General features: G+C 41.6%; 1 protein-coding gene across 1 annotated transcript in view; it reads left to right on the top strand.

The window, feature by feature from the left end:
- Nucleotides 1-11,889: 11,889 nt before the first annotated feature.
- usp31 (ubiquitin specific peptidase 31) overlaps nt 11,890-27,054 on the top strand; it is a gene marked incomplete at its 3' end in the record, with an annotated part of 74,147 nt that continues 58,982 nt past the window's right edge. The window contains exon 1 of the mRNA XM_080855885.1: nt 11,890-12,635. Within this exon, the coding sequence (XP_080712011.1) occupies nt 12,087-12,635 (549 nt within the window). The 5' untranslated portion in view covers nt 11,890-12,086. The remainder of the gene's footprint in view (nt 12,636-27,054) is intronic.

Here is a 27,054-nt window from a genome sequence, read left to right as displayed (position 1 = left end):
TGACAGCCTATATAGCCTAATTGCAAAATTAAATATATAAATAAATACTACACTGAAATAACGCAAACAAAGTGAATCTACAGTGAGCCAACGCTCGTCCACTGACAGTGTGGAAGAATGACAGCGACGTGAGCCAGGCTACATTCCAAGATTACGTTACTAGAAATGTCACTTTACATGAGCTTTGTTCATAAGCCATGCAGTCCATAAAATAGGAATACTCTGTGTACTAACAGTATAGTAAGACCGGTCATATGTTCAGAGAGCTTTCTAGCAACCAACAAGTTACAAGTAGGATAAACATATTAGCGAAATCTGCGTTGTCGACAGACCATCGTTTTGACTGGAGTTTTGATGTGCTTGTTAGCACCAAGTGGATTACCTCATCTACAATACATATGGGCTTGGACTCAAATCACTAGTAGGCCTACTTCACGATCTTCTATGGTTACCAGCAGATAAGGTAAATAATAATCGCCATATTTGCTTTAATGTTTTATAGAGTAAGAGGCTATGTGTAGGCTATTAGCGTAGCTAATCAGAAATGTTGTAGATGCCAGAGTTGGCAACTATGGCTCAGATTTAGGTTGTTATCCATCAACATTCATTTTACAACTTACATTAGTTTCGTTGTCATTCGACTCGAAAATCTCTGGCTCAATTTGGCAAAGCACTACTGCTTCCTCCAGGGTAAACATACGTTGACCTCTCGGTGCTGTCATTTTGCCAATCTGGCTGGCTGAGGTAATCGAGTGATTAGAGAAGGCTACAAAGTGGAATACTAAGCAGTTTGTAGCGGGAAAAATTGAGAGTGAAATGTAACAAATTATACTGTATAATTACCAATGTCACAAATAGCTTAGCGGTAATATGAATAGCTTAAATGGGATGGCTACATTAGCCAGCTAGTTAGGAGAATCTCCGCTCTCTTTCTCTTATACCATCCTGTTCTGCAGCGAAGGCACATCACGTAATAACGTTATCATTTCTCAAAATAGTTAAATACAAATATATATAGCTTTTAAGATAAAAATATGTCCAATAAGGCTTAAAGAATTAAATCAGGTTTGTAGATGAAGTTCAGCAACAGCATTTCTAGTGTTTATATCCATGATTGTATGCTGGTCGTCGCTGGCCGTCAACTGCCGTTACAGGAGAATACAGAGCTTCGCCTTAGTGGGTGACGTCACAATGGCTCAACCTTCCACCATGTTAGTCAATGAGAGAAAAGGGTGATGAAAAAGAGGAATAAAAAAGGAGTGGCAAGAAGTACCGCCACGAAAAGTCATAGCAGGTTGCACCGGATCGAGCCGGACATTTCGGTGTTTGAATGGCGTCTCTATCTCAAACGGGCGAGGAGTAGTTAGCTGCAAGAAAATCGGGCAGAATAAATAAAGAAAACTTAACGATAACAATACTGTGCTTCCCTTCGGGCAAGCACACTAACTATATAGTTTAGGCGAAAATTGTGGGAAAATGTGTGTAAGGTATGGTTTAAAGAGGTCATATGACCTCTGTGTTTGTCAGAAAGATACAACCATGGGCTTAAATTAAAGCATAGAAGGTCCACTTTACAATGATACCAAACAATCATATATAGAATATTAACAAATAGTAAATTGATAGCCATTTCTAACTTTTGGCGATTAATCAATAGTTATGCTAATTAATCAATAATTATGGCTTAACGGTAACTTTTACAGCTGGGCAACCGGCAGAAATGGATTCAGCACTAAAAAATCATATAGAATCAATGCATTAAGTGCTTTTCCTCAAAAATGCCTACCATGTTGTTTTCTAAGGGGCTTTTTCAATTTTCGGTTCTGACTAATACATCATTAGGCGCACTCCTCCCATTAAAGTGCGCTTCACGCCTACGTTACCACCCACGTCTCCGTGCCATCCCAGGTGTTGGCAGGTACACACCCTCAAAGCGTTAATATGCGACTCTACTCAAATGCGCCCCCTTACTGTTTTATGTTTACGACCGCTATTTTACGCCAGAAATGGGCGCAATCCTGTTAGTAAATCAGGCCCTTAGACTACTAGCATTAGTATCACAGCAGGGTGCACTAAAACAATCATACCAATGCTAATTGATACTGAACAACAACAAATACACCTTTGTGAGCATTACACAGCTGTGGGAACCTTCCTATATCAGTATTTCATTGAAATACTCCCACAACACATCCATAAGTCAATCCACATGTCAATACCAGACACAACAACAAATGAACCTCATGATACACCCAAGCATAACTAAGAGACTTCCACACAACAACAGAATGCCAGTCCACCTGGATTTTTCAGCTATACCCATGTATATTTGTCCAGAATGCAAGTTATACTTCAAGCAAAGTAAGACTCTTATTTGGCATCTTCGTGATATTCATGCATTATCAGACCAATTTGACTTCACTCCAAAACAGCTCTCCTATTAAAAAGAAGTTTTTCATAGTCTTGCTTGGTCAGGTGGACGTAATTTTGAGAACGGCCAGAACTACGGACACAACCTGCATTATTTTCGTTATTTTAACTAGAACTAAATTGGTTGCCATGGTGTCGCTGCGAGTTGGTGCCTGTCTTGGTGGCTCTCTTGCGGGTGGACCATGGCCTGGTGGCCTGGATCGTGGACTGCTTTGCCGGCTGACCAAAGTGCCTGGGACTGCGGGCTGACTTGTCGAATGTGCTGGTGAGCACTGCAGCACCTGCGCCCAGAGATGGGCAAAAATAAATCAAAATGTATTTTGATACAAAATACAAAATACCCCTCAAATAAATGTATCAAAATAAAATACTAAATACTGTTGCCAGAAAATGTAACAAAATACAATACATGTATTTTGTATTTTTAAAATACAGGAAATACTTTGTTTTCTGAATTTTCAGTTTTCTCACAATCTGGTATAGCAGAACATTCAGGTTTGGGCTATTCAGTGGCGTAACGTAGTAACCACCGGGCCAGGTGCAGGCTATTATGACGGGCCCATGTCAGTGGTTCCGTATCCTTTTTTTCATGTTTGTAACCGCCGCCACAGGGCTCTCATTGCAATCTCTATGGCTTCCGAGAGGGCTATCCCCACTGTGCTTTCGTCATACGTAAATACCAGGTAAGGACTAGGACGCAATCTGGCACTCCGCGCCTGGGCGACACTCTCCACTTTGTGGATGGGGCGCACCTCACCTAGGACGCGGGTGTGGCACTCCGCGTCCGGGCAAGACGCTCCACTTTGTGAATGAGGCGCGCCTCACCTAGGACGCGATCTGGCACTCCGCGCCGATGAGACTCTTTTTTAAAATCTTAGCATACTATAAACGTTGTTGAGACTCTTACTAAAGATCTTACTCATTGTCACACAGACAAAACAATAAACGTAGCCTACTATAAACGTTGTTGAGACTTACTAAAGATCTTACTCATTGTCACAGAGACAAAACAATAAACGTAGCCTACTATAAACGTTGTTGAGATTTTTATTAAGTTTGAAAGTCGGTAACAAAACAGAGACAAACAGCTACATGTCAAGCAATGTCATTTATTTCCTAAAATTCGTTTTACGAATCCAACTTACATTACCACTGCACACTCACAACCTGACAGATAACGTATAGAAGTTGTACTAGCATTTGTATTTAAAGTTAACACTTTCATCTACCAAAGTACTCACCGTTTAACAATACAACTTCCACAAGTTACAGATTATCTTTGACAACATTGGCGCCCACATGTGATTGACAACACTGGCGCACACATGTGACATCAAACAGATAAATGACCGTGTAGCTATTTGTTTTGTCTCTGTGAGAATAAGTAAGATCTTTAGAAAGAGTCTCAACAACGTTTATAGTAGGCTAAGATCTTTATTTAAGAGTCTCATGTGCGCCCGGGACCCTGCCTCTATGCAATGCGGCGCGGAGTGCCAGATCGCGTCCTAGGTGAGGCGCGCCTCATTCACAAAGTGGAGCGTCTCGCCCAGGCGCTGACTGCCAGATCGCGTCCCGGACCTTAAGTCTAATTGCGTATAGGGACATCACACGGCTTTCATCAAGTCACCTTGTGTCAAGATGGCTAACGTTCAGTGCAACAACTCAATTCGCTCTTTGAAAGAACCTCCTTTAAGTCGGGTATACTAATGAAGATAAATTGACAAGGATCAAGACAGCTTTCTAAGTTTTCGACCACAACCCTTTTTTGTGAAAAAAAATGAGAGAGCTCTGCGGTGATTTCCTTTTCGCCCCAAAATGGGGCGGGCCATAAGAAGCAACACTTTTGGCAAATTGACTGATTCGACAATGACATTCACAGGCAGATCAGATGGTCTTGTGGTAGAATCCGACAGAAAAAAAATCTCCTTCTGCCTAAACACTGGAGAAAGTAATTTGAGTATTTTAAATACAAAATTACTCCACTCTAAAGTATTTTGTTACAAATTACATTTGATTTTTTTATTGGCCCTATCAAATACAAATTACAAAATACTCAAAAGCAAATTAACTAGTATTTCAAATACAAGTAATTGAAATACTGCCCATCTCTGCCAGGGGTCTATGATTTGTTATCCGGCCCTGCTATTCATTGCCTGTGCATCACCTCAAGAAAAGGTTAACGTCAGTGGGCGTTAACCGGTCAGCTGTTTAGCGAGAATCTATAAGTTCGTTGTCTCTGAATGATGCTAGCAGCAGCTAAGCAGCTGGCCATCCTAGCCTGTCACCCTACTCGATCTATCATTAAGATCACATTAGGATGACAAGATAATCAACTATCGAAAATATGATTTTGAGCTTGTTGTGCAATGATATCCCCTGTCTTCCCGGCTCCCGATAAGTTAAGCTAACTAATTTTAACGTGCTAGCTGTCTCTAGCTAGCATGGGGAGTTGCCATTAACTAGCGAGCTACAAACATCAGAGGGCTATGGCAGAAACAACGTCATAAGCAGGCTGGTTAGTTACATTACAGGGAAACCAGCCATCAAGTACATGGAATTGAGTTGTAATATCGTCAACACAACTTTCTGGTGCTTCACCACACTCTAAACATCAATGCCCTGGCAGTGGCAATAAGCTTCAGTTTTGTATTTGTTTTGATAACATTGTTTAAGTTGAGAATTACACAAAGTATTTATTTTATTAAACTGCTACTATATAGAAATGCTGATGTTAAGTGTTTGCACAACAAATGTTGTGGCACTTTTGTTCATATGGCAGAACATTTAAAATAAAAGTGCGCTACTTTTGAATTGATTATTGGATTTTGTGTATAGAAATGCGATTAATCATGATTAATTTGGGAAATCATGCGATTCATCGCGATTAAAATTTGTAATCGTTGCCCAGCCCTAGTTATGATACACTCTCGATGGCAGCTCAATACTAAATTGTCAAAAATGTTGTTGTCATTCTACAGGTCGAGTCTATGTCAGACAACACCTTGATCGGATGGTAGAGGCTGAAGCAAGTTGGACCAAATTCATCAGATGAATATGATTTATTTTCCTCAATGAAGTCCAGAAGGTACAGGGGAGTTAGAAGGGTACCTATTCTGTGTCTCAGTCAATATGGATCTGCTGGACTCCTTTCAGAATATAAAAAAAACTGTCCCTGAAACTCAATACTGGCCTACCTGCATCGGCCGCCTGCAATGGACTCTTCAGCTGTGCTGTATTGCTGTTCACTGCAAAGCGAGCCCGGATGAACTCTGCTCACCTTGAAAATCACAAGAAGTTTGTAAACTAATGCTTTAAAGGTGGACACAAGTAAAGTAACCAAAGTTTAAATGTACAGTGCGGCGGCGGCATTTTTACTTTTTTATTTTAGCTGTCATGCGGTTCATGTCTCGACATGTCCTCCCAAAAGTTCTTAAATGTTGTGTTGACAGTTTAATGCCATTGTATTAATTTTTCTAAAGATTTCCTTTAATTAAAAATAACTAGTTATTGTATGATGTATGACCCCTTGTCCTTTTTTGCACTATATAGAAGCGGCCCCGATCAAGTTGTTGAAAGTAACTCAGTAACTTTTACTTAAAGTACATTTTAAATGAACTACGTTTTACTTGAGGAGATTTTTAGATGGGTAATTTTACTTGTACCTAAGTACAATTTTATCAAAGTAATTGTACTTTTACTTGAGTACAACATTTCAGTACTTTTTACACCTCTGGTATTCACCTCCATATTCAATCTATCACTGCATCTGTCTGAAGTCCCCACCTGCTTCAAGCAGGCCACCATCATCCCCATACCAAAGAAAACATCAGTCACCTGCTTGAATGACTACTGCCCTGTAGCACTGACCTCCACCATAATGAAGTGCTTTGAGCGGCTGGTCAGGACCCACATCTGTTCTACCCTTCCCAACACCCTGGACTCCTTTCAGTTTGCCCTAGCAACGCACACCACCCTCTCCCACCTGGAAAAAGGCAACACATACACTACCGTTCAAAAGTTTGGGGTCACCCAGACAATTTCATGTTTTCCATGAAAACTCACACTTGTATTAATCAAATGAGTTGCAAAATGTATAGAAAATATAGTCAAGACATTGACAAGGTTGGAAATAATGATTTTTATTTGAAATATTAATTTTGTTCTTCAAACTTAATATCTGCTTTCGTCAAAAAAGGCTCCATTTGCAGCAATTACAGCATTGCAGACCTTTGGCATTGTAGCTGTTAATTTATTGATGTAATCTGTAGAAATGTCACCCCATGCTTCCTGAAGCACCTCCCACAAGTTGGATTAGCTTGATGGGTACTTCTTGCGTACCAACCGGCCAAGCTGCTCCCACAACAGCTCGATGGGGTTGAGATCTGGTGACTGCGCTGGCCACTCCATTCCAGACAGCATATGAGCTGCCTGCTTCTTCCCTAAATAGTTCTTGCATAATTTGGACGTGCGCTTTGGGTCCTTGTCCTGTTGTAGGAGGAAATTGGCTCCAATCAAGCGCTGTCTACAGGGTATGGCATGGCGTTGCAGAATGGCGTGATAGCCTTCCCTATTTAAAATCCCTTTTACCTTGTACAAATCTCCCACTTTGCCAGCACCAAAACATCCCTAGACCATCACATTACCTCCACCATGCTTGACAGATGGCGTCAGGCACTCTTCCAGCATCTTTTCACCTGTTCTGCGTCTCACAAAAGTTCTTCTGTATGATCCAAACACCACAAACTTTAAATTCGTCCAGAACACTTTTTTCCAATCTTTCTCTGTCCAATGTCTGGGTTCTTTTGCCCATATCAATCTCTTCTTTTTATTGGCCAGTCTTAAATATGGCTTTTTTTTGACACTCTGCCTAAAAGACCAGCATCCCAAAGTCGCCTCTTCACTGTAGAAGTTGACACTCGCATTTTGCGGGTACCATTTAAAAAGCTGCCAGTTGAGGACCTGTGAGGCGTGTATTTCTTAATCTAGACACTAATATACTTGTCTTCTTGTTGAGTTGTGCACCCGGGCCTCCCACTTCTCTTTCTACTCTGGTAAGAGCCCGTTTGTGCTGTTCTCTGACGTGAGTAGTACACACCGTTGTAGGAAATGTTCAGTTTCTTCGCAATTTCTCGCATGGAATAGCCTTCATTTTTTGGAGAGAGTCTCCAACTTCAAATTCCTCGGTGTATACATCAAGGATGACCTAACCTGGTCCATGCAGGCAGGCTCGGCAGTCAAAACTGCACAGAAGCGGCTATACTTCTTGAGGAGACTCAAGAAGTTTGGCATGTCTTCTAAAACACTTACAAACTTCTACAGATGCACAATTGAGAGCATCCTCTCAGGCTGCATCACTGCCTGGTATGGTAGCTACTCCGCTGCTGACCGTAAGGCCCTGCAGGGGTGGTGAAGACAGCGGAGCGTATCACCGGCAGTCATCTCCCCTCCATGCAAGGCATCTATCACATTAGATGCCTGAGGAAAGCACAGAAAATTCTAAAGGACCACAGCCACCCAGGCCATGGGATATTCTCATTGCTGCCGTCTGGTAGACGCTACCGGAGCATCCGAACACGGACTACCAGACTAACAAACAGCTTTTCCCCCTAGGCTGTAAGGCTTCTGAATCAGCAACACTGATCCACTGAACAGTCGCCACCACCACTTACCCCATGCTCCCCCATTCATACAATACACTTCCCACATATACCGTATTTGCACAATTTTAATTTCTTTTTTTTAACTTAATTGAATAACTACACCTCACACTTTAAACTGCTGCTAGCCCTACTTATACTTAAATAGTTGTATGTTATATGCTATATGTCATATGGTTTTATTGTTATAAACGCTAACCTTTGCAGTATCTTTTTTTGTTTGTTTGTTACAGGCTTTCCATGCACAGTTGTACAAATGGCAACGCCTGATGTCCTCAAGCTAAGGGTCATTCTTGATGAAGTCAATGCTGTAAAGCTTAAATTGTAGCCTGGATACCAGCCTGAACTCCGCCCACAACATTTTTGGTCTGGGAGATTCAGTCTGGAATCGAGCTAGTTGGGAGAGATTTAACGTTTCAAAAAGGTTGAGAAAGCAATCTAAACCAATCAAATTGTAAGGGCGGGCTTTATACGTTGATGGACCGATATAGATAGAATATACCGGAATATACATCGAACAAAGATGGCGCCGTCTCGGGAGATTAGTGGGACATATTTTATATGATTTAAGCTATCTACACGACTTTTTTATGTCTACATTGACTCGGTTAGTTGTGTATACGCAAAACGAGTGTTGCCGAGGATTTTAGGTCCTAACTAAAGCACTCTAGACCATTATTGATCGGTTATGCTAACGCGTTGGCCAAAAAAATCATTGAAACTAATGGTAGCTTCTAGCCTTGAGTGCTAATTAAGTAACGTGAGCAGGCATATCTCAGCAGATATTGACAGCGCATTCATTTTGAAAGAGGAACAGAGAAACGCGATCAAGGCATTTGTCGATTGAAAAGATGTTTTTGCCGTCCTTCCTACGGGATCAGGTAAAAGTTTAATCTGTCAGATGGTAATACTACGTTGCTCTGATTGGTTCTAGGTATCCAATTCAGCGAAGAGGAATTTTCTTTCCTGGTTCATTGAAACACGCCCCATAATCACAGCCCAAGAGTTCGGTCTCAGACTCATATTCTGACTAGAATTATGAGTATGACATCGTCAGGCTACTTAAATTGCACTCTCGCCCTAAGACTGTGAATGCCCTCATATTGGAGCTGATAAATAAGCTTGACCTGAACTACCTGCAATTCCAAGACCCTGAATTTGACAATGCCTTATGCAATTTAGTCAATATAGAGGATCTGCCATCTATCACAACTGTCAAGGTAGTAAAAGTAATTGATCTGAGTTCAGCTGTCAATCTAAAAAGGCACCGGATTCCTAAAAGAGCCCGGGTGATGTAATGTTGACATTCGAACGACTCTTGAGTGACAGTTGCTATGCCAACGCCATTACGTCACCCGGGCTCTTATATTCTTCATAACGCGATTTACTTCAGAGCATCTCGCATTAAACTTCGCTACCTGAGACCGGCTTGCTTGTATTTGACCTACAATAAACCAACCAAAACAACCATGTGCTTGATGTTTGACTTTGGTAGGAAAGTTGTTGATTCGCTAGTTTATTATAGTATCAAAGTAAGCACATTCCATCACCTAGCTCGTGCTAGTGTAACGAGCTATCTTGTTAGCTTGAAGCTATTCATCTGTTGTTGTGCTTAAATTAAGAAAGTCCTTAATGTGTTGTGATTTTTAGACATATCTGACGGCACCCACAATTACATTTGAACAAAACAGGGCATTGTTTGCTCAAAATTTTACTAAAGAACAACGGGGGATTGCTAGCTTTGATATGCTAGCGCACATTGCTAACTTACAGAATACCAGCAGGCAGGTGTAGCTAAAACATTTTATTCGCTTAATATTGTGCCTAAACAAATACTATGTACCCCGACACTTTTTTGGCTTTCAGTCAGAGAGTCTCAAGAGTTGTTCGAAAGCCATCAGCTACGTTTTAGTCGCTTAATATTGTCGCTCAAAAGGAGGAATTGCTATTAGCAATAGAGATGCTAGCGGTGAAACCTGTTGATATGTGCATACTAACAGGAGGCCGGCAGCCAATATTAAGCGTGTAAAAAGTACCTGATGGCTTTCGAACAACTCTTGAGACTCTCTGACTGATAGCTAAAAAGTGTCCGGGTGCGTAGTGTCCATTAAGGCACAATATTAAGCGACTAAAAAGTAGCTGATGGCTTTCGAACGACTCTTCAGACTCCCTGACTGATAGCTACAAGGTGCACGGGTGACGTATTGGCGTTGGCATAGCAACTGTCACTCAAGAGGCGTTCGAAAGTCAACATTACATCACCCGGGCTCTTTTAGAAACCCGGTGCCTTTTTAGCTTGACACAGCCACCACAAATGACACAGTGTTATTATCAGATTATACAGTTACCTGAGCGCCACTCTGGCCTGAAGTTTTTGTTGTTCCGACATTCTCATACGAGGTGGAGTTTGCATTAAGAGAGGGCAACTGTGCGTTTGAGAAGGAAGACAAAACCTTGAGGTTAACCAGGGATCAAACACATAACATTTAAATTTAGCTGAAACATTTAGGCCTATATCATTTTACATTTTTGTCCTACTGCCAAAAATTATTCTTGGGAAAAGTATTACATGAATATACATGAATTTCTCTCAAACGGTTTCAAAAAGTGATTTTTGAATATTGTTGTGCTTTTTTTCCAGGCTTTTCATGATAATGCTAAATGTACAGAAATTGGATGGATTATAGAACGTGCACCCCATACTGGACTTGCCTTAGAAATAAGTAAAAACCCTTCAGTTCTGGGCCAGTTTATCATCAGCAACGGACTATGAAAGCCCCCAGATGCTGTGCTGTGGCCAGACCTAACCTTCATTTTTGTCGAGCGACACACGTTGCCTGGACTATAAATCCACCCTAGGTATCCTGTGTGTTTTGCCCTCAGTCTGTTCCCGAGCCTGAGTGTAATGCGCTGTCCTGTCCGCGATGCGACGACAAGCTGCGCTTCCCATCCGGTTTGCGTCTTCATACGCAATATAAACTGACTTGGAAGAAAAATACGAGAAGCGAAGGACGTATTGGATTAAACAAGCATTGGACTTCCAGGGCTATCTGAGCTTATTCTAATAGTAAGGACATTAACAACTCCCAGATGAGGCGTGATTCCTTAAGCTAAATGAAAACGTGAATAACATGGGTCTCATTTAGATAAAAACGCCAGCTAGCCGAGCAGACATAACTGACCCTCTACCTATAGTACTGCATGATAGATGCAGTCAAAACAAATCCTAGCAAGCTAGGCTAGTTGGCAAGTGGATTTGCTAACCTGATGTCAGCAAGCAAAGATGACACCAGAGTTACTTCAATACCGACATGGTTACGTTGATTGGTTTTGTGAAGTAAGCCTTGTTATGCGGCTAGAGAGCTGTTTTCAACTTCGTCGTCAGGTAGCGTTATACAGTTTGAGGGGTGGAGCTGCAGCAAGCCGTGCAACGTTTATACAGGCACCATAATATGTGAAGCTAATGTAAGCTAGCTACCAGCCAGGTTGTTAAAGCAGTGAAATCTACCAGAAGTTAGCGTGTGAAATGTTTGTTATTCGGTGAGTTAGCATATTGACTGTCATGCTGCTCAAGCGCAGACTACTGAACTGTTTTTGTGTGATGAAATTGGTAGCTGTAGGTATGTAGAAAAGGAAAACGTTAATGGAAGCGGCCTAGCTAACTTGTATAGCTGGTTGCCCAGCCAAACTCACTTAAATGTTTAAGCCCAATTAAACTCCCATGTATTCCGTATAACAGTAGTCAACGTTAAACAGCTCAGTCTTTGTGCGGAATATACAATGCGAACGTGCTAACGTGTAAAGCTAACCAGAGACGACAGCTGATTTTACAGTCATGACTTACATAAAATAGTGTGAGATGGTAGTTATCAGTTTCCTAACTCACGTTTGCTGATTAGTTAAGGTATTCATTCAAATGTCAGTTACACTGAGCAAGTATTTGCCCCATAAAGCATTCGTCATTTTGAAGTGTTGCTTGAAGGATGCAGGGATGCCCTGATGACCTTAAGCAGAATCATGTTCAGTAAAGTCTCAAGTAAAGACAAGAAGTCTGGCTTCAGTAAGAAGCTTTTCCGAAGAGGCTCTACTCGGACGGTTGGTAGTTTTATGAGCAGGGTCTTAAAAACACTTACAACCCTATCTCATTTTGGCTCAGAGTTACAACCTACAGTAGGTGACAAAGATGATGGAGGATTTACCTCCTATACAACCGAAGAGAAAGGGTTAGTTGGTTTAGACGACAGTGACTGTGGAAGTTATCTCAGTCAGGACAAGGTTCCTGGTGTGTCAGGACTGAAGAACCACGGCAACACCTGTTTTATGAATGCAATTCTACAGTGCTTAAGCAACACAGAACTCTTTGCTGAGTACTTGGCATTGGAACAGTACAGAGGAGAGGAAACAGATGAGGACAAACCAAAGACTAATGGGGTACATTTGCAGAGGAAAAGTCCTCCGGACAGATGTGAGGTGACGCAGCAACTCTCTGGATTAGTGCGAGCTTTGTGGACATTTGAATATACCCCACAGCACAGCCGGGCATTCAAAGTAAGTTTATGATTGTGGTATACCCCTTCAAATGTATCTGTATCTGTGTCATGAGTTAAATACAAAAAAAAGTATATTGTACAATGATGTACATTGAATAATGGTATACTGACACTTAAAATAATGACACAATAATGTTTATTAGTAAAGTGATGTGCCATACAAATGTTGCAGAGGGGGTGCTGTACTCCTCTACATCCTAACAGAAAGCCTTCTCACAAGGGAATGTCTTTTGAAGAAGAGAATTAGACTATTTATTTAGATGTGTTATTTTACAGAAACCTCCACACTATTTGCAGTATACAGTAAATAGCCTAAGACTTCACACTAGCACACACTGCCAACTGGAGATAAGAAGAAGATAACTGTTTTACATAAATCTCCACACTAAAGAAAACCGGCTGTAAAAGGCAGAAAATGTCCACAGTTTGGGATAATTTCAAATTAAGAAAAGAGGACAACATGGTGCACTGCAAAACAGACCTGGCATAGCATAACAACACCACATCAAGGCTTCAACAGCTCACCAGAAAACCTCTGCATGTTAAAAGTTGACACTAGCTGATAAACGATTGCCTAATAATATGATCACTAGCGCTAGTTAGAACATTGTGATTATTTGTAGCCTATGTTATGAGTCGATAGTGATGACTAGTCATGATGTTAAGAATCAAGTCATGCACTCCTCATCTCTCTCCTTCCACACACACACACACACACACACAGCTGTTGAGTTTTGATCCAATGAAGTGTTGGAATAAAAACCTGTTTTTGTCAGGAATAACAGCCAATTCCTTGGTCATTTTAACAGGCCTGTCATGTTGCGTGACGAACAATTGATATTGTTCTTTGAAAATGCAAAAGTACTTTATACACAATTACTCGAATAATCAATGGAATAATCGATTCCAAACATATTCGATAGTTGCAGCCTAATTTTGACCAAGTTAAAGGCGCTCATGAGCAGTATGGATAGCCAACTATACTACCCGGGCAGCACTTTTTCAGGAATTTGTGGATTAAGATGCTTTTCTCCCTTATTTATCTGTTGGTCACGCCACAGGACATTCTGTCACACCAATGGACAACATAAAAAATAAGCCAAGTTCTGTACAAAATCTCCCTTATTTTTTACTCTGTACTCTCTGAGGTCGCAATTAGCATCATTTCTGATCAAATTCAATGATAAAACAAAACATAAATTAATAAAATATATCCAGTAGAGATAAGAACTGAAACTATTTCATTTGTCGGTAAAATTCAGTCACATCTGTAGTACAACTCTAGTAGTACAAACATGTGCACAGCTTACTTATTGTGGTGCTTGGGACTTTCATCATGTTTTTACATCCTTTCAGACCTCATTGAATAGTAGCCAGTCATATTTAGTGGGCTGTGCAGCACGCTGGTGGGGCTCTGGCTCGGCGATGACACTGACGATTTGGTCTCTGGTAGAAAATGGCGTCTGGCTTATCAGGCCACTTGATTACATTTCTCTGTTGAACCATGCAGTTGACGTAAAATGGGCCTCATTCTCAAACGCAGTTAAGAAGGAATTTCTCCTGAACTCCACTTACATGGCCTTCATTAAAGTTTTCTCATCTGGGATTCGTTCTGAACTTAGACCATAATTTCAGTACGATAATTAGCAGTTTTCTAGCCTGACGTTGTCATACTCATAATTCTTGTCAGAATATGAGTCTGATTCTGCTCCATTAGGCTGTGATTATGGGGCGTGTTTCAACCGAACCAGGGGAAAAAATGCATCTTCGCTCAATTTGGATATACCTACAACCAATCAGAGCAACGTAGTAGGACCACAACGTAGACCTTTGGGCCAGTTGATATATTAAACTAGGGCTGCCGCGATTAGTTGATGTGGTCGACGAAGTCGACGGTAAAAATGCGTCGGCATCAATAATTTACGTCGATGCATATTTTTTTTATTTTATGAATTTACCTTTTCAATGTCTAAAATGCTTAATTTCAGTATAACGAATGTGCGCGTTCCGTATCACTACGTGCTGCGTGCCTGATGTCAGTCCTTTTTTTGGCACCAGTCATTGGTTGCCTTCAGGCAACGCTTTAGTTTTAAAAAGTCATGGCGGCAGCAGCAGTTGAGTCCGACTTGGTGGGGAAAGAGACGGCGTCAAGACCAAAGGCATCAAAAGTATGGGAGTTTTTTAAACTAGCGCCTAACAAAAGGGTGGTTTGTGCACTCTGAAAAGTGTCTGGCGTATCATAGCAGCACCACCGCAATGCACGAACACCTCAAAAGAAAGCATGCAGGCGCCGTTGTGGACGATGGACCACCAGAAAAGCAACCGTAAGTATTGTCTATTCATCTTTATTAAATTGCCGTAAGTTAAAATATCGTTTGTCATTGTAGCTGCTAAATACACGCATTATTAAAGCCATAAAGTTGTCTACCTTCGACCTTAGAATTTCCATTGAATACGTTTTTACGTTTTAAATAACAGAACATGTGTAGGCTAGATCTGGGCTTATTCTAGGTTGATTGACGGTGCCAGTGTTTGTTCGTGCTTGTTGAGAATGTACCGTATCGAAATATTTTATTTGTGACATTATTTGAAGTTCATTTGTGAGGGGGATGCCTTTAATACAATAGATAACATTTGAATAATTGTGATCAATAAAGTTAAAAGGTATAAGTCAAAGGAACATAGGAAATATTACTGTCTTCATTATTATTACATGTTAAATAATTATGATGCATTTGTTTTTCTCCTCTCTTTCTCTCTTGCTCTCAGGAAAAGGCAAAGCAACATGAATGAATTCCTGCAAAAGAAGGATTGCTCACCAAAATTTGCAGCTGCTCTTACTGACAGTGTTCTCAACATGATAATCAAAGACATGAGACCCCTGTCAATGGTGGAAGATGAGGGTTTCCGTGCTATGGTTAACACTTTCCAACCAGGCTACTGTCTCCCTAAAAGAACATGCTTCACCAACATGATGGAGAGGAGATATGAGGATGAATTCCTGAAAGTCAAACTTGCCCTCTCGTCATCCAGTTCCATGGTCAGTCTAACAACAGATGCATGGACAAGTATTGCCACGGAGGCATACTTCGGCATAACGTGCCATTATATCAACAATGACTGGGAACTCATAAGCTATAGTTTGACTACTATGCCTCTTGAAGAGCGACACACTGCAGTGAATATTGCATCCTGGATTGAGACGGCAATTGAGAGGTTTGGGATTCCTACAAGCAGGATCAAGGCTGTGGTGCATGACAATGCAGCTAATGTTGTAGCAGCCCTCAAGTTGTTGGAAGAGAGGCATGGGATATCTTCAATCCGCTGTGCTGGCCACACATTGCAACTAGTGGTGAATCAAGCACTGAAGAATCCACAAATTAACAGAGCAATTGGAGCGGCAAGATGCTTGGTGGAACATTTCTAAAAGAGTGAAATGGCCAGTTCCAAGCTGAAAACAAAACAAAAACAAATGGGCAAACCTGAACACAAGCTGATTCAAGACGTTAGTGTAAGATGGAACAGCTCGTACTATATGATCAGCCGCCTGCTAGAGCAGAGGTGGCCTGTTACAGCAACTCTGTCAGACCCAGAGGTTACACACAGAGCAAAACATTTCCTTGACCTCAAAGCTGAATAGTGGAGCTTGCTGGAAGAGCTAGAACAAGCTCTCAAGCCATTTGAGTGTGCAACTGTTTATCTTAGTGGGGGGTCATATGTGACCCTCTCCTCTCTACCTGCACTCATTAAAGTAATGCTGAAGTCTACACAGAATGCAGCCTTTGACAACACCCATGTGCTGGCATTTCAGGCTGTTGCAGCGAACAAAATCTCAACAAGATGGGAGGTTGAGATGGCCTACAAAGCTGCTGGTATCCATACAAACACCACTGTAATCGCAGCTGCCTTGGATCCCAGGTTTTGCAGACTGAAGTTCGTCTCCCCAGATGAAAGCCTGCAAGTGCAGGTGAAAGTGCAAGCCCTTGCACTAGAAGCAAAGAGGAGGGTGATGGAGAGTCAGCAACCACAGCATACCATAGAGGGCCAAACATCAGCAGGTGTTACAGAGAAGAGGTCTGTGTCTTTGCCGGACACATTGCTTGGGTCGGACTCTGAGGAAACATCCAGCCAGAATGACAGTGGGGACGAGGCAGATGTCAGTCATTCTGTGAGAGAAGAGATTCTCAAGAATTTTGGGGAACAGCCTCTGCCTAAAAGTTCAGATCCTCTGCAGTGGTGGAAAACAAATGAGGCAAGGTTTCCCTCTCTGGCTGTTCTGGCAAAGTCATATTTGTGTGTACCTGCAACATCAACCCCTTCAGAACGTCTTTTCTCCATAGCTGGTATCATAGCTTCCAAGAAAAGAGCTAGCCTGAGCCCAGAACATGTGGACATGTTGACGTTCTTACACTACAATACACATGTCTAACTGACATGATATTGATTCATATTTGAGTTGGATTTTGAGCTGGACACACTTACACTTACTTTAAACATGTTGCACTTTTACTTTAATAAGGGGTTTAATAGAAATAATAGAAAGGAGTTTAATAGCAAGAACATTTATTTTGGAGTTGCAATACTGACTTATAACAAGTCCTCTTTTTTTATTTTTTTTTTATCATGTTGGGAGTTCCTTGTTTAAACCTGCAGTTTTGCACTTTATTTTAATGTCAGCCTTTGTTTACATTTTGTTTTGTGCTGCATATCTCTAACTGACATGATATTAATATTTAAGTAAAATTTTTAGCTGGACACACTTACACTTTAAACATGTTGCACTTTTACTTTAAGCCTTGTGCTGCATTTTGTTAAAATAAAATGAATTAACTGAGCTGAAATGGTGAATTTTTTTTTTTTTGGGAGGAAAATTAATCGTTTAGATTAATCGACTAATCGATAAAATAGTCTATAGATTAATCGATAGAAAAATAGTCGTTAGTGGCAGCCCTAAATTAAACTTTTACCGGATCTCTTAGGAAGGACGGCAAAAACATCTTTTCAATTGACAAATGCCTTGATCGCGTTTCTCTGTCCCTCTTAATAAATAAATGCGCTGTCAATGTCTTCTAAAACAGACTTGAATCTACACATCTCAGCTCTCCAGCGGTGCCAGCAATGTTTGTTGAAAACAAATTCAACCCAAGCGCTCTTTGGTGACATGGTTGATTACGTTACTGTTGATCAACTGTCCATCATCGTATAAAGCCCACCCTGACTACTTGATTGGTCAGGCATAATTCGTCCTCAACGGAGCAATGCCAGACCGAACTTCCCGACCTCAAATGTTGTGGGTTGCGCTAAGTTCATCTGGTACCCAGGATAGCAGTTTTCTCCATCGCCCAGAGTTTTCTCCAAAAAACACCAGAAGCCCTCATTTGCTCCATGTTAGAAGGGTTAAGGGCTGCATTTGTGAGAAATTGTTTGTGATTGCGTTAAAATCAACTCGTCAGACATCCTTGGATTTTATTTGTACCATTAACAATTACGTTTCATATTTATAGTCATGAATCTACGAGGCATTGTGATGTCCCAAAATAAATAAAAGCACTACACGAACACTGCAAATATAAGTGAATAAATAAATGAACACTAAACTCAATCGTGTGGATATAGCCATAGTGGAATAGAATGGACACATCTACATTCTGCAACAGTACCTCCACCATTGCCCCGGTGGCGTTAGATCTGCGTAAATACCAGACAGGTAATCGCTTTTCCACTTTGGCATGACTCGCTTTTGAGTTGCTTTCGCTTGGATTTGGTCGATTCTTACTGCACACTAAAGACTAAAGTGTCAGTTTCTGACTGTTCCATTGAGCCAGAGGCTAGAAGCAGCTGAGATCTCTGTAATAAATCTCTGCTAGAGAGAAAGAAAGTATCTGGTGAGTATCCCAGAAGAATCCCAGGCACTTTTGGAACTGATGGTGGCAACATTTATTTAAGACATTAATGTCACTTTCGTCTATCCATTCTTATCAATTGTTCTCAATTCTCTATTGATCAGGAATTCAACAAATCCTTTGGATTTTGTAGGTCTTTGCCCCCATATACATGGTTGTCCGCTAGGGCTGTGCAATTAATCGAATTTTGATCACGTTTTCCAATTTTGGGTCAAACGATCTCCAAACTCATTTAATCCAAATTAAACGATTCACTTCCTCAATTCAGTCCTTCTCCAAAAAGCATTCAACGCGACGAGAGGGAGTTAAATCTTTAACTGGCGTTTGGTATCAAGAAGTCATATGGCACTGGCCGGAGGCGGGACATGCCAGTGAGCCGCCAATCAGCAGCATCAACTGATGACAGATGTTCATGACAGCACAGGCTCTAGCCAATCAGATCACGATTACTAAAACTATTTACACCATCACTCACGTATGAAAAAGACGGTTTAGAAAACAAACATGTTTTAAAACGGTCTAATACTGATCAAATTAATACTTACAGCACGGAAATTTCAAAGTTGAACAGATACGAGGCTTCGGCCCACCGCCTGAGTAGGGCTGCTAAACTGGTAACCCGGAGCCTGTTGCGGGCTTTCCTGTCAGTATCATTGAGTGCAGAAAGTACCCCCAGGAGTACCCCTCTCCTTTTTCCCATTCAACTTGTAGTCGCGGTACTCTTCCACAGTCTCCCTGCTTGGCTCCCCAAGTAATTTTGCAAATCTGCTGACCTCTGCCTCCCCATACAGCACTAGGTCAGCACGGTTTTCAGGCCAAGCAGACTTCTCAAGAGGCTCCAGCATTTTCACCAACTCATCAGCAGGCATGCGTGAGTTGAGGTTGTCTACAACAGACTGAATGAACTGCGGCTTGCTGATGTGGACTTGTGGACTTGCCACCCTATGTTTTGAGAGCAGTAAGGACTTCTACTGTCTGTGTTACAAATTGAAAGCTGTCGACAATTGATGTCTCCCTTCTTTGAAGTTTGAGTGACAGGCTTTGCAGCTCGCGAAGGACATCCTTCATCAGTCCTAGGTCATTCACAAAGTGGGCACTTGTGAAATACTTAAGTAACCCAAGGTACTTCTTCCAGTTTCTGTCTGGCTGATTTCCATCTTCACTTTCAGTTTTGAAATTTTTTGCAAGAGCAGGGTAGTTATGCCAGACAGCCCTGACTGTCCTGAAACTGCTTGCCACCCATCTAATGGTAAAGATTTGTCCAATTTTCAGGAGCTCAACATTCAAATCTCCAGCTGCCTCTGAGAGTAGTCTCAAGGCTTTGTGGGACTGACTGAAAAGGCTGTATAATTTAGATATAAATATTTCAAAATGGCTGCAGTGTCCAACTGCTTTTAGACTGTCGGACACTGCCAACTCCACCCTGTGAGCCAGGCGGTGGATGAACCTGACCTTTGGGAAATCCACTTTTAGTCTAGAGATGACTCCCGATTTTGATCCTGTCAGTACAGAGGCACCGTCAGTGGCAACACTTAAAAGGTGTCTCTGTAGGTAATCATCGTCAAACCCAGCTACTCTAAGGCTTTCCCTTAAAGCTTCATAAATGGATCTGGCATCAGTCCCCTCTGTCAACTCCACAAGGTCCAGGAAAACATTATCCACATCCCCATCCCCTGTCACATTGCATCTGATGTACATAATCATGTATGCCAGGCCAAATAATGTGCTCTCATCAAAAGTGATGGACAGATTGGTGTTGTTTTCTTTTATTTTAGTAATCTTTTTTTTTTTTTTCATTTCCGTGGCAATGTGCTGCACAATTTGGGCACAGGATTGGTCGGAACGGTGCACAGGTCCTACCTCAGCACCATTGAGCTCCTGGAGCGCCATTAAGGAAGGCATCTTCCTAAAAGCCAACCTTTCCTTGGCAACTACATATGCTGTTCGGAAAGCACTGATTGTTTCCCTCACCAAATTGGCATTGATGGTCAGCACATTTGTCGGCAGAATTTCTTTTTGCCTCTGGCTTTGAATTTCTAAGGCCCTCAGATGTGATTCACTATCTTTATGTTTGTAAATTTTCTTCGACAGTGTTTTTTTTTTTTTACAACTGCTGCCTACCTCTGCATTTACCCACTCTGATGAAAAATGCATACCTGCAACTTTTGCTGAGAGTAACAAGGTCTTTGCCTCCCTGCATGCATGGCATCCTAGTTTGCCATATTTGCAATATAACCACAGATTCCTCTCCCTCCAGCCCTTCCACTGTTCTCTCGTCCAGCAATCTGGTATCATCCCTGCCTCCTCATTTGCTCCAGCCACATTTGCCTTCAAAATATAAATCACATTACAGTACATTCATAAATACACAAATACACATGTGATGGCACTTGCAGTTATCACACTCTAAAAACATCTCACCTCTTGTTCATGTCCTGCTTGTTTATGGTCCTGTCCCATGTCCTCATCTTGCTCTGTCCCTGTTGCCTGCTCAACATCCTCCTGCTGCCCTATCCCTGATGCCCCGTCCTCAATTTCTATCCTTTCTGTCTGCTCATGGTCCTCCTCTGGTTGTCTCCCTTCTGCCTGCTGCTCCTGGCTGTGTTGTTCAGTGTTGTTCAGTGTTCTCTCCCTGGCTCTGCCTCATCCCTGACTCCACAGTATCTGTGTCCTTCATAAATAACATTTTATAAGGTTGCAAGTGCAACATATGTCTTCTCTTAGTCACTTAACCTCTTCATTTGTTATGCATTGCTCAATACACTTACTCTTCTTTTAGAACCAAAAAAGTCCCTTATGTCGGTGGCTTTTCGTTTCTTGCTCATAGTTGCTCTGTGAATGAAATATGAAAGAAATTACTTATGACGACGTACTGTTCAAACAGAGGCTTTTGCGCACGTATGTAGTTGGACAGGTGCTTCGCAAGTTTGTTGTTGTATTAACGTTTGTTGGTGGAATAGACAGTAGGCAGGAACTGTCTTTTTTTTAACACTTGAATTACATCTTCACTGGGATAATATCCTTCACACCTGTCCGACTACAGATGTGTGCAAAAGCGTCAGATCAGAAGTCAGATTGCCGTCAGTGTACGGGATCATTTACACTTAGATTAACGAATACCATAACAAAGAGTTTAATTTTAAGGACAGCCTACACAGCTAGCATCGTAAATAGATTAGCACCTAACCATTCCGTGGCGGCTGTTAATCAAACAACACAATATGCAGAACTTAAAACAACAATTGGTATGTATACTTTCTATATACATCACAACTCCGTAGAAACCTTTACCTTGATACGAGTAGATCCCCTCACAGCTTAGACATTTCGGTCCATCAGTGTCCTGTTCGTCGGTGTTCTTGAAGTGGTGAGCGCGTCAAGTTCAAGTTAAAGTCAGACGACGAGTTCAAGTTGAGGTCAAGCCATAGAGAAGACGTTGAAAGACCGCTGAAGACGTGTTAATGGTACAGTCCATTCAAAGGGTGTTTGAATTTTAATGTCAGTATATTACTCATAGTAAACATCGAACGCATTTAAGAAATAAGAAGACACTTCTAAACACGCAATTTAAAGAATAAATACATAATTTTCGGTACCCCCCAAAGTTTCATTTTAATGCCATTTGGGGGGTATCAAGTCTCAATCGGGACCGTCAGACCCCCCCGGTACCCCCCGTAATTCGAACACTGGTCACACCTATGCGTTGATGCGTCAGGATTAACGGATCCCCATTCACTTTGAATGGGGTGACGTCATCCTTTGCCAAACTGAATTGACGCTCCGTTCAGTACGGCAAAAGGATGACGTCACCCCATTCAAAGTGAATGGGGATCCGTTAACCCTGACGCATAGGCGTGACTGGTGTGTGACCGTTGCTGCCCCCATCCCCTGATCGCAAATATATATATTTCCTTCGGAGGGGCAACTTCAGTTGAGGAGGGCAAACGGGCAGTTGCCAGAGCAACCTTAGCCCACTCCTGTGCACATCCCTGATGTGCAGTCTGTTCCTTACAGTCTGATCAGAGGTCTGTCTGTGGTACCGTTGTGAAAATCTTGCCTGTTTTTCTCTGGAAGAAAGCCTGCGATGAAGCAAGGGTGAAGAACCGGTCTTCCTGGGACGGACACTTCGCTGTCTGTCTTTAACTTCACGAGTCTCACAGAACTTGGTCCTAAGTTTGGAAATGGTACCAGGGATGACACCAAATAGTGCTGCCACTCTGCGTACCGGGACACCAGCTTCCAGTTGCCCAATTGCACTGGCCTTATCCTGAAGGGAAAAACGTGGCATGTTCATGCTTGGAGCACGCACAAACTCAACAAAGTGGACATACTGCAATATACAGACCCATGCACACAAGTACTGTCAATTATGAGCCAATTAGGTGCCAGTCACACACCTGTGACTGGCATACACCTGGCAGCACTTGAAGCTCAAAACAAGAGTGAAGAATATTGCAGGGGATTTTGGCACATTTTTTTGGGCCGCTACCCCCATGGTTAGCTGTGTTGCTCATTCCACGAATGCACATTCCTTACAAGTTGTACCTCGTTGTAAAGGTAACTAATTAGGCTTTCCAACGATATACAATACATTACCAATTGGTATTATTAAAGGGGAGGGATATTCAACCAAAATAATGTGTCAGAACCTTTTGAGGAGTTTATGTATATAGTTTATTATAATACTAGGTGATATACATTACCAATTGGTATTATTAAAGGGGAGGGATAATCGACCGAAATAACGTTTCAGAACTTTTTGAGGAGTTAATGTATATATATAGTTAGTTTATTATAATACTAGGTGATCTATATATATATCAACTGTGTATAATATGTTATATATCCTACCGATCTCTTGAACCTCTCCCAGACATCAACCTCAGAGTGCCTTTAGCCCGGTGTCGGAGGTCATCCATGCACTCCACTTGTCCCTCACAAGGTTCTTATCCTTAAGTAGGACCAGGGACGCCTTCAGCGCTGTCACCTAAATTACAGCCATTTAAATTACAGTTATTTAGCTGATGGCTTTTATCCAAAGCGACTTACAATAATTGCATTTAACGTTGGTAAAGTCAATGTACTACCTACTATCTCCTGACCCTCCTGACCTAGCACTACTTCAATGTTATGACAGAGAAAGAGAGAAATTAGGACTGTAGGAAACATTGAAGCACTTATCTTTCATTTACTCTTTATTTAGGAATATAGCCAATTGGCAATGTAGTGAATAGCCAACCACTCACCTTTCTTCCTCATCCTCTGTCCTTATCTTCTTTTGAAAGAAGGCTGCTCTCTTCATCATCAAACTGAAAACAAAACAATATTGCAATGTATTCATGTAATATTAAGAACAATTCATCTATCTAACTATATATCTTCAGGGTTAGAAATGTAGTTTGTTCAAATTACTGCCAGGCTAAATGTAGGCCTCGTTTTAAAGTTACACTTGTAAGTTAAGTCACTTCGCCAACACTGCATCTAGTGTTTTATATATTATTTAGATAGAAAACAAGTTGAATTTAATAAAAATAACTTGCCACACTCAGTTTTCTGTCTCAAAAAGCTGTGATACAGGTATGTGTGCAATGTGGTATAGCACTGCAGCAAACCAGGTGGTCTACCTGGTTATAACAGGCACTGTTGGAAGCTTGACCTCTTCAGATGGCAAGAACTCGGCCAGGTAGTCCAAGTACCGACTCTTCCTTCCAGGCTTCTTGAAGAACGCAGATTTCACCACGTGACCAGGGTAGCAGTGTGTGAGAAGTCAGCCCAATTTTGGAAGCATTCCCCAGCCAGGTTGAGGACATGTGCCATGCAGAGAACATATACAGACATCGAGAACACCGATGCTGGGTCATCTCTGCGCTTTCTTGCAATGTGTTGCAGTCAGAGACAAAAGCAATGATGTCTTCAAACTTGACTCCAACGCTCGTCACTGCTTGTATGACAGGTTGGCTCAAGGTGGCATGATGACATCATCCATCCTCATGACTGCTATCAGATTGCTGTCGAATGCCAGCGACAACATTGAGGATACTGTGATCACAGATGTCAGTTGTCTCAACTTATAGTTGTCAAGATTATCCTTAAGTAGGGATTTCAGGGCGTTGAAATCTCCCTCAAACAGCCTTGGTATGTATGTCTGCCTCAGGGCGTAGCCAGGGGTAGTGCTCCCCCCTGTTTGCAGTGCTTGACCATGAATTGCTTCATTTTGGCGATCTTCTCAAGTGGTATGTCTGACAGTGCACATTTGAATGCAATCAAGGATGAAGTCCTCACGCATTCCCTTGTTTGCAGTACTGCTAGGATTTCCAACCGTTTTCCGTTATCGCGGAAAGTCGTTGGCCTTAGCCTTGTCCTGAGGTGACTGTGGGGTTAGTTCAAGTATAGCCTTACAAACCGGTCACACCTATGCGTTGATGCGCCAGGGTTAACAGATGCCCATTCACTATGAATGGGGTGTCGTCATCCTTTGCCAAACTGAATTGTGGATCTGTCAAGCTAAGAAGGCACTGGATGCCTAAAAGAGCCCGGGTGACGTAATGTTGACTTTCGAACACCACTTGAGTGACAGTTTCTATGCCAACGTTAGCATTACGTAACCCGGTCACCGCATAGTCTCAAGAGTCGTTCGAAAGCCATCAGCTACTTTTTAGTCGCTTAATATTGTGCCTAAACGAACACTTTTTAGCTATCAGTCAGAGAGTCTCAAGAGTTGTTCGAAAGCCATCAGGTACTTTTTAGCCGCTTAATATTGGCTGCCGGTCTTTTGTAAGTAAGCACACATCAACAGGTTTCGCCGCTAGCATCTATATTGCTAATAGCAATTCCTCCTTTTGTGCGACAATATGAAGCGACTAAAAAGTAGCTGATGGCTTTCGAACAACTCTTGAGACTCTCTGACTGATAGCCAAAAAGTGTCGGGGTACATAGTGTTCGTTTAGGCACAATATTAAGCGACTAAAAAGTTTTAGCTACACCTGCCTGCTGGTATTCTGTAAGTTAGCAATGTCCGCTAGCATATCAAAGCTAGCAATCCCCCGTTGTGCTTTAGTAAAATGTTGTGCAAACAATGCCCTGTTTTGTTCAAATGTAATTGTGGGTGCCGTCAGATATGTCTAAAAATCACAACACATTAAGGACTTTCTTAATTTTAGCACAACAACAGATGAATAGCTTCAAGCTAACAAGATAGCTCGTTTCACTAGCACGAGCTAGTTGATGGAATGTGCTTACTTTGGTACTATAATAAACTAGCGAATCAACAACTTTCCTACCAAAGTCAAACATCAAGCACATGGTTGTTTTGGTTGGTTTATTGTAGGTCAAATACAAGCAAGCCGGTCTCAGGTAGCGAAGTTCAATGCGAGATGCTCTGAAGTAAATCGCGTTATGAGGAATAAAAGAGCTCAGGTGACGTATTGGCGTTGGCATAGCAACTGTCACTCAAGAGTCGTTCGAATGTCAACATTACATCACCCGGGCTCTTTTAGGCATCCGGTGCCTTTTTAGCTTGACGGCTCCGTTCAGTTCGGCAAAAGGATGTCGTCACCCCATTCAAAGTGAATGGGGATCCGTTAACCCTGACTCCTATACGCATTCCAACGCATAGGTGTGACTGGTGTGTTAGTGTCCTTATTTCTTGCCCTACATCTCCTTTTTGACTTCCTCCATTTTTCATGGAGCTGCTTTCTTGTTGCTGCTGACACAGACTTCACACTGAGGGTAACAATTTGTTCTTTTCTCCTGATATCTGCAGAAAAATTTACATTAGCAGCTCAGCCAAAGACAAGGCTTGCAACCATTGCATAGCTCTTAGTATTAGTATATAGTTCGCAACTATAAATGCAGATATTTTCTCGTAATTGGTAAACAAGACAGCGCTGTTGTCTTCACAGCTGTTCAATGCTTAATGACTGGGCACTGGTCATTGGCGGTTCTATATGTCATATAACCATGATTAATATGTACTGGGGCAAATAATAACCACACTGTTTCGTAGAAGAGATATATGGCTTTTATAATTCAGGTACGTTTAAGGAAAAACATATTAGTCATGGCTGCGACAAATTCGAGAAGATTGAGATTTAGTCCATGGGCCAGACAACATATTGGTACCATCTGAGGGGGCAAAACTTTACTTATACTAAGTTGTATATAGGACTGATATAACTCTTTATATATGATAACCCTTGCACAGCTTTTCATATTTTTAAGCTATATGACTGTTTACACTGATCAGCGCTTTAGTTTCCGCACATGTGCTAATATCATCAAACAGTGATATAATTTGGTCATTAACTCAATTATTTGTAAATTAATTGTATAAGTCAAATGTTGCAACTATTGGGAAAAAATGTGTTTGATTTTGTAGGGCCAATAGTTTTCCACGTCAAAAAAAAGCAAATTCCGTGTCACGTTTTTGGTAATTCCGTGATTCCGTGTCAAAAAAAAAAAAAAACAGCCGTATAATGCCCTTCCGCACGTTAACTGTATGAAAAACTCTGTTGA

Source organism: Sprattus sprattus (assembly GCF_963457725.1).
Source record: "Sprattus sprattus genome assembly, chromosome: 18".
Taxonomy (NCBI): domain Eukaryota; kingdom Metazoa; phylum Chordata; class Actinopteri; order Clupeiformes; family Clupeidae; genus Sprattus; species Sprattus sprattus.
This window is presented reverse-complemented; position numbering and strand designations above follow the sequence as displayed.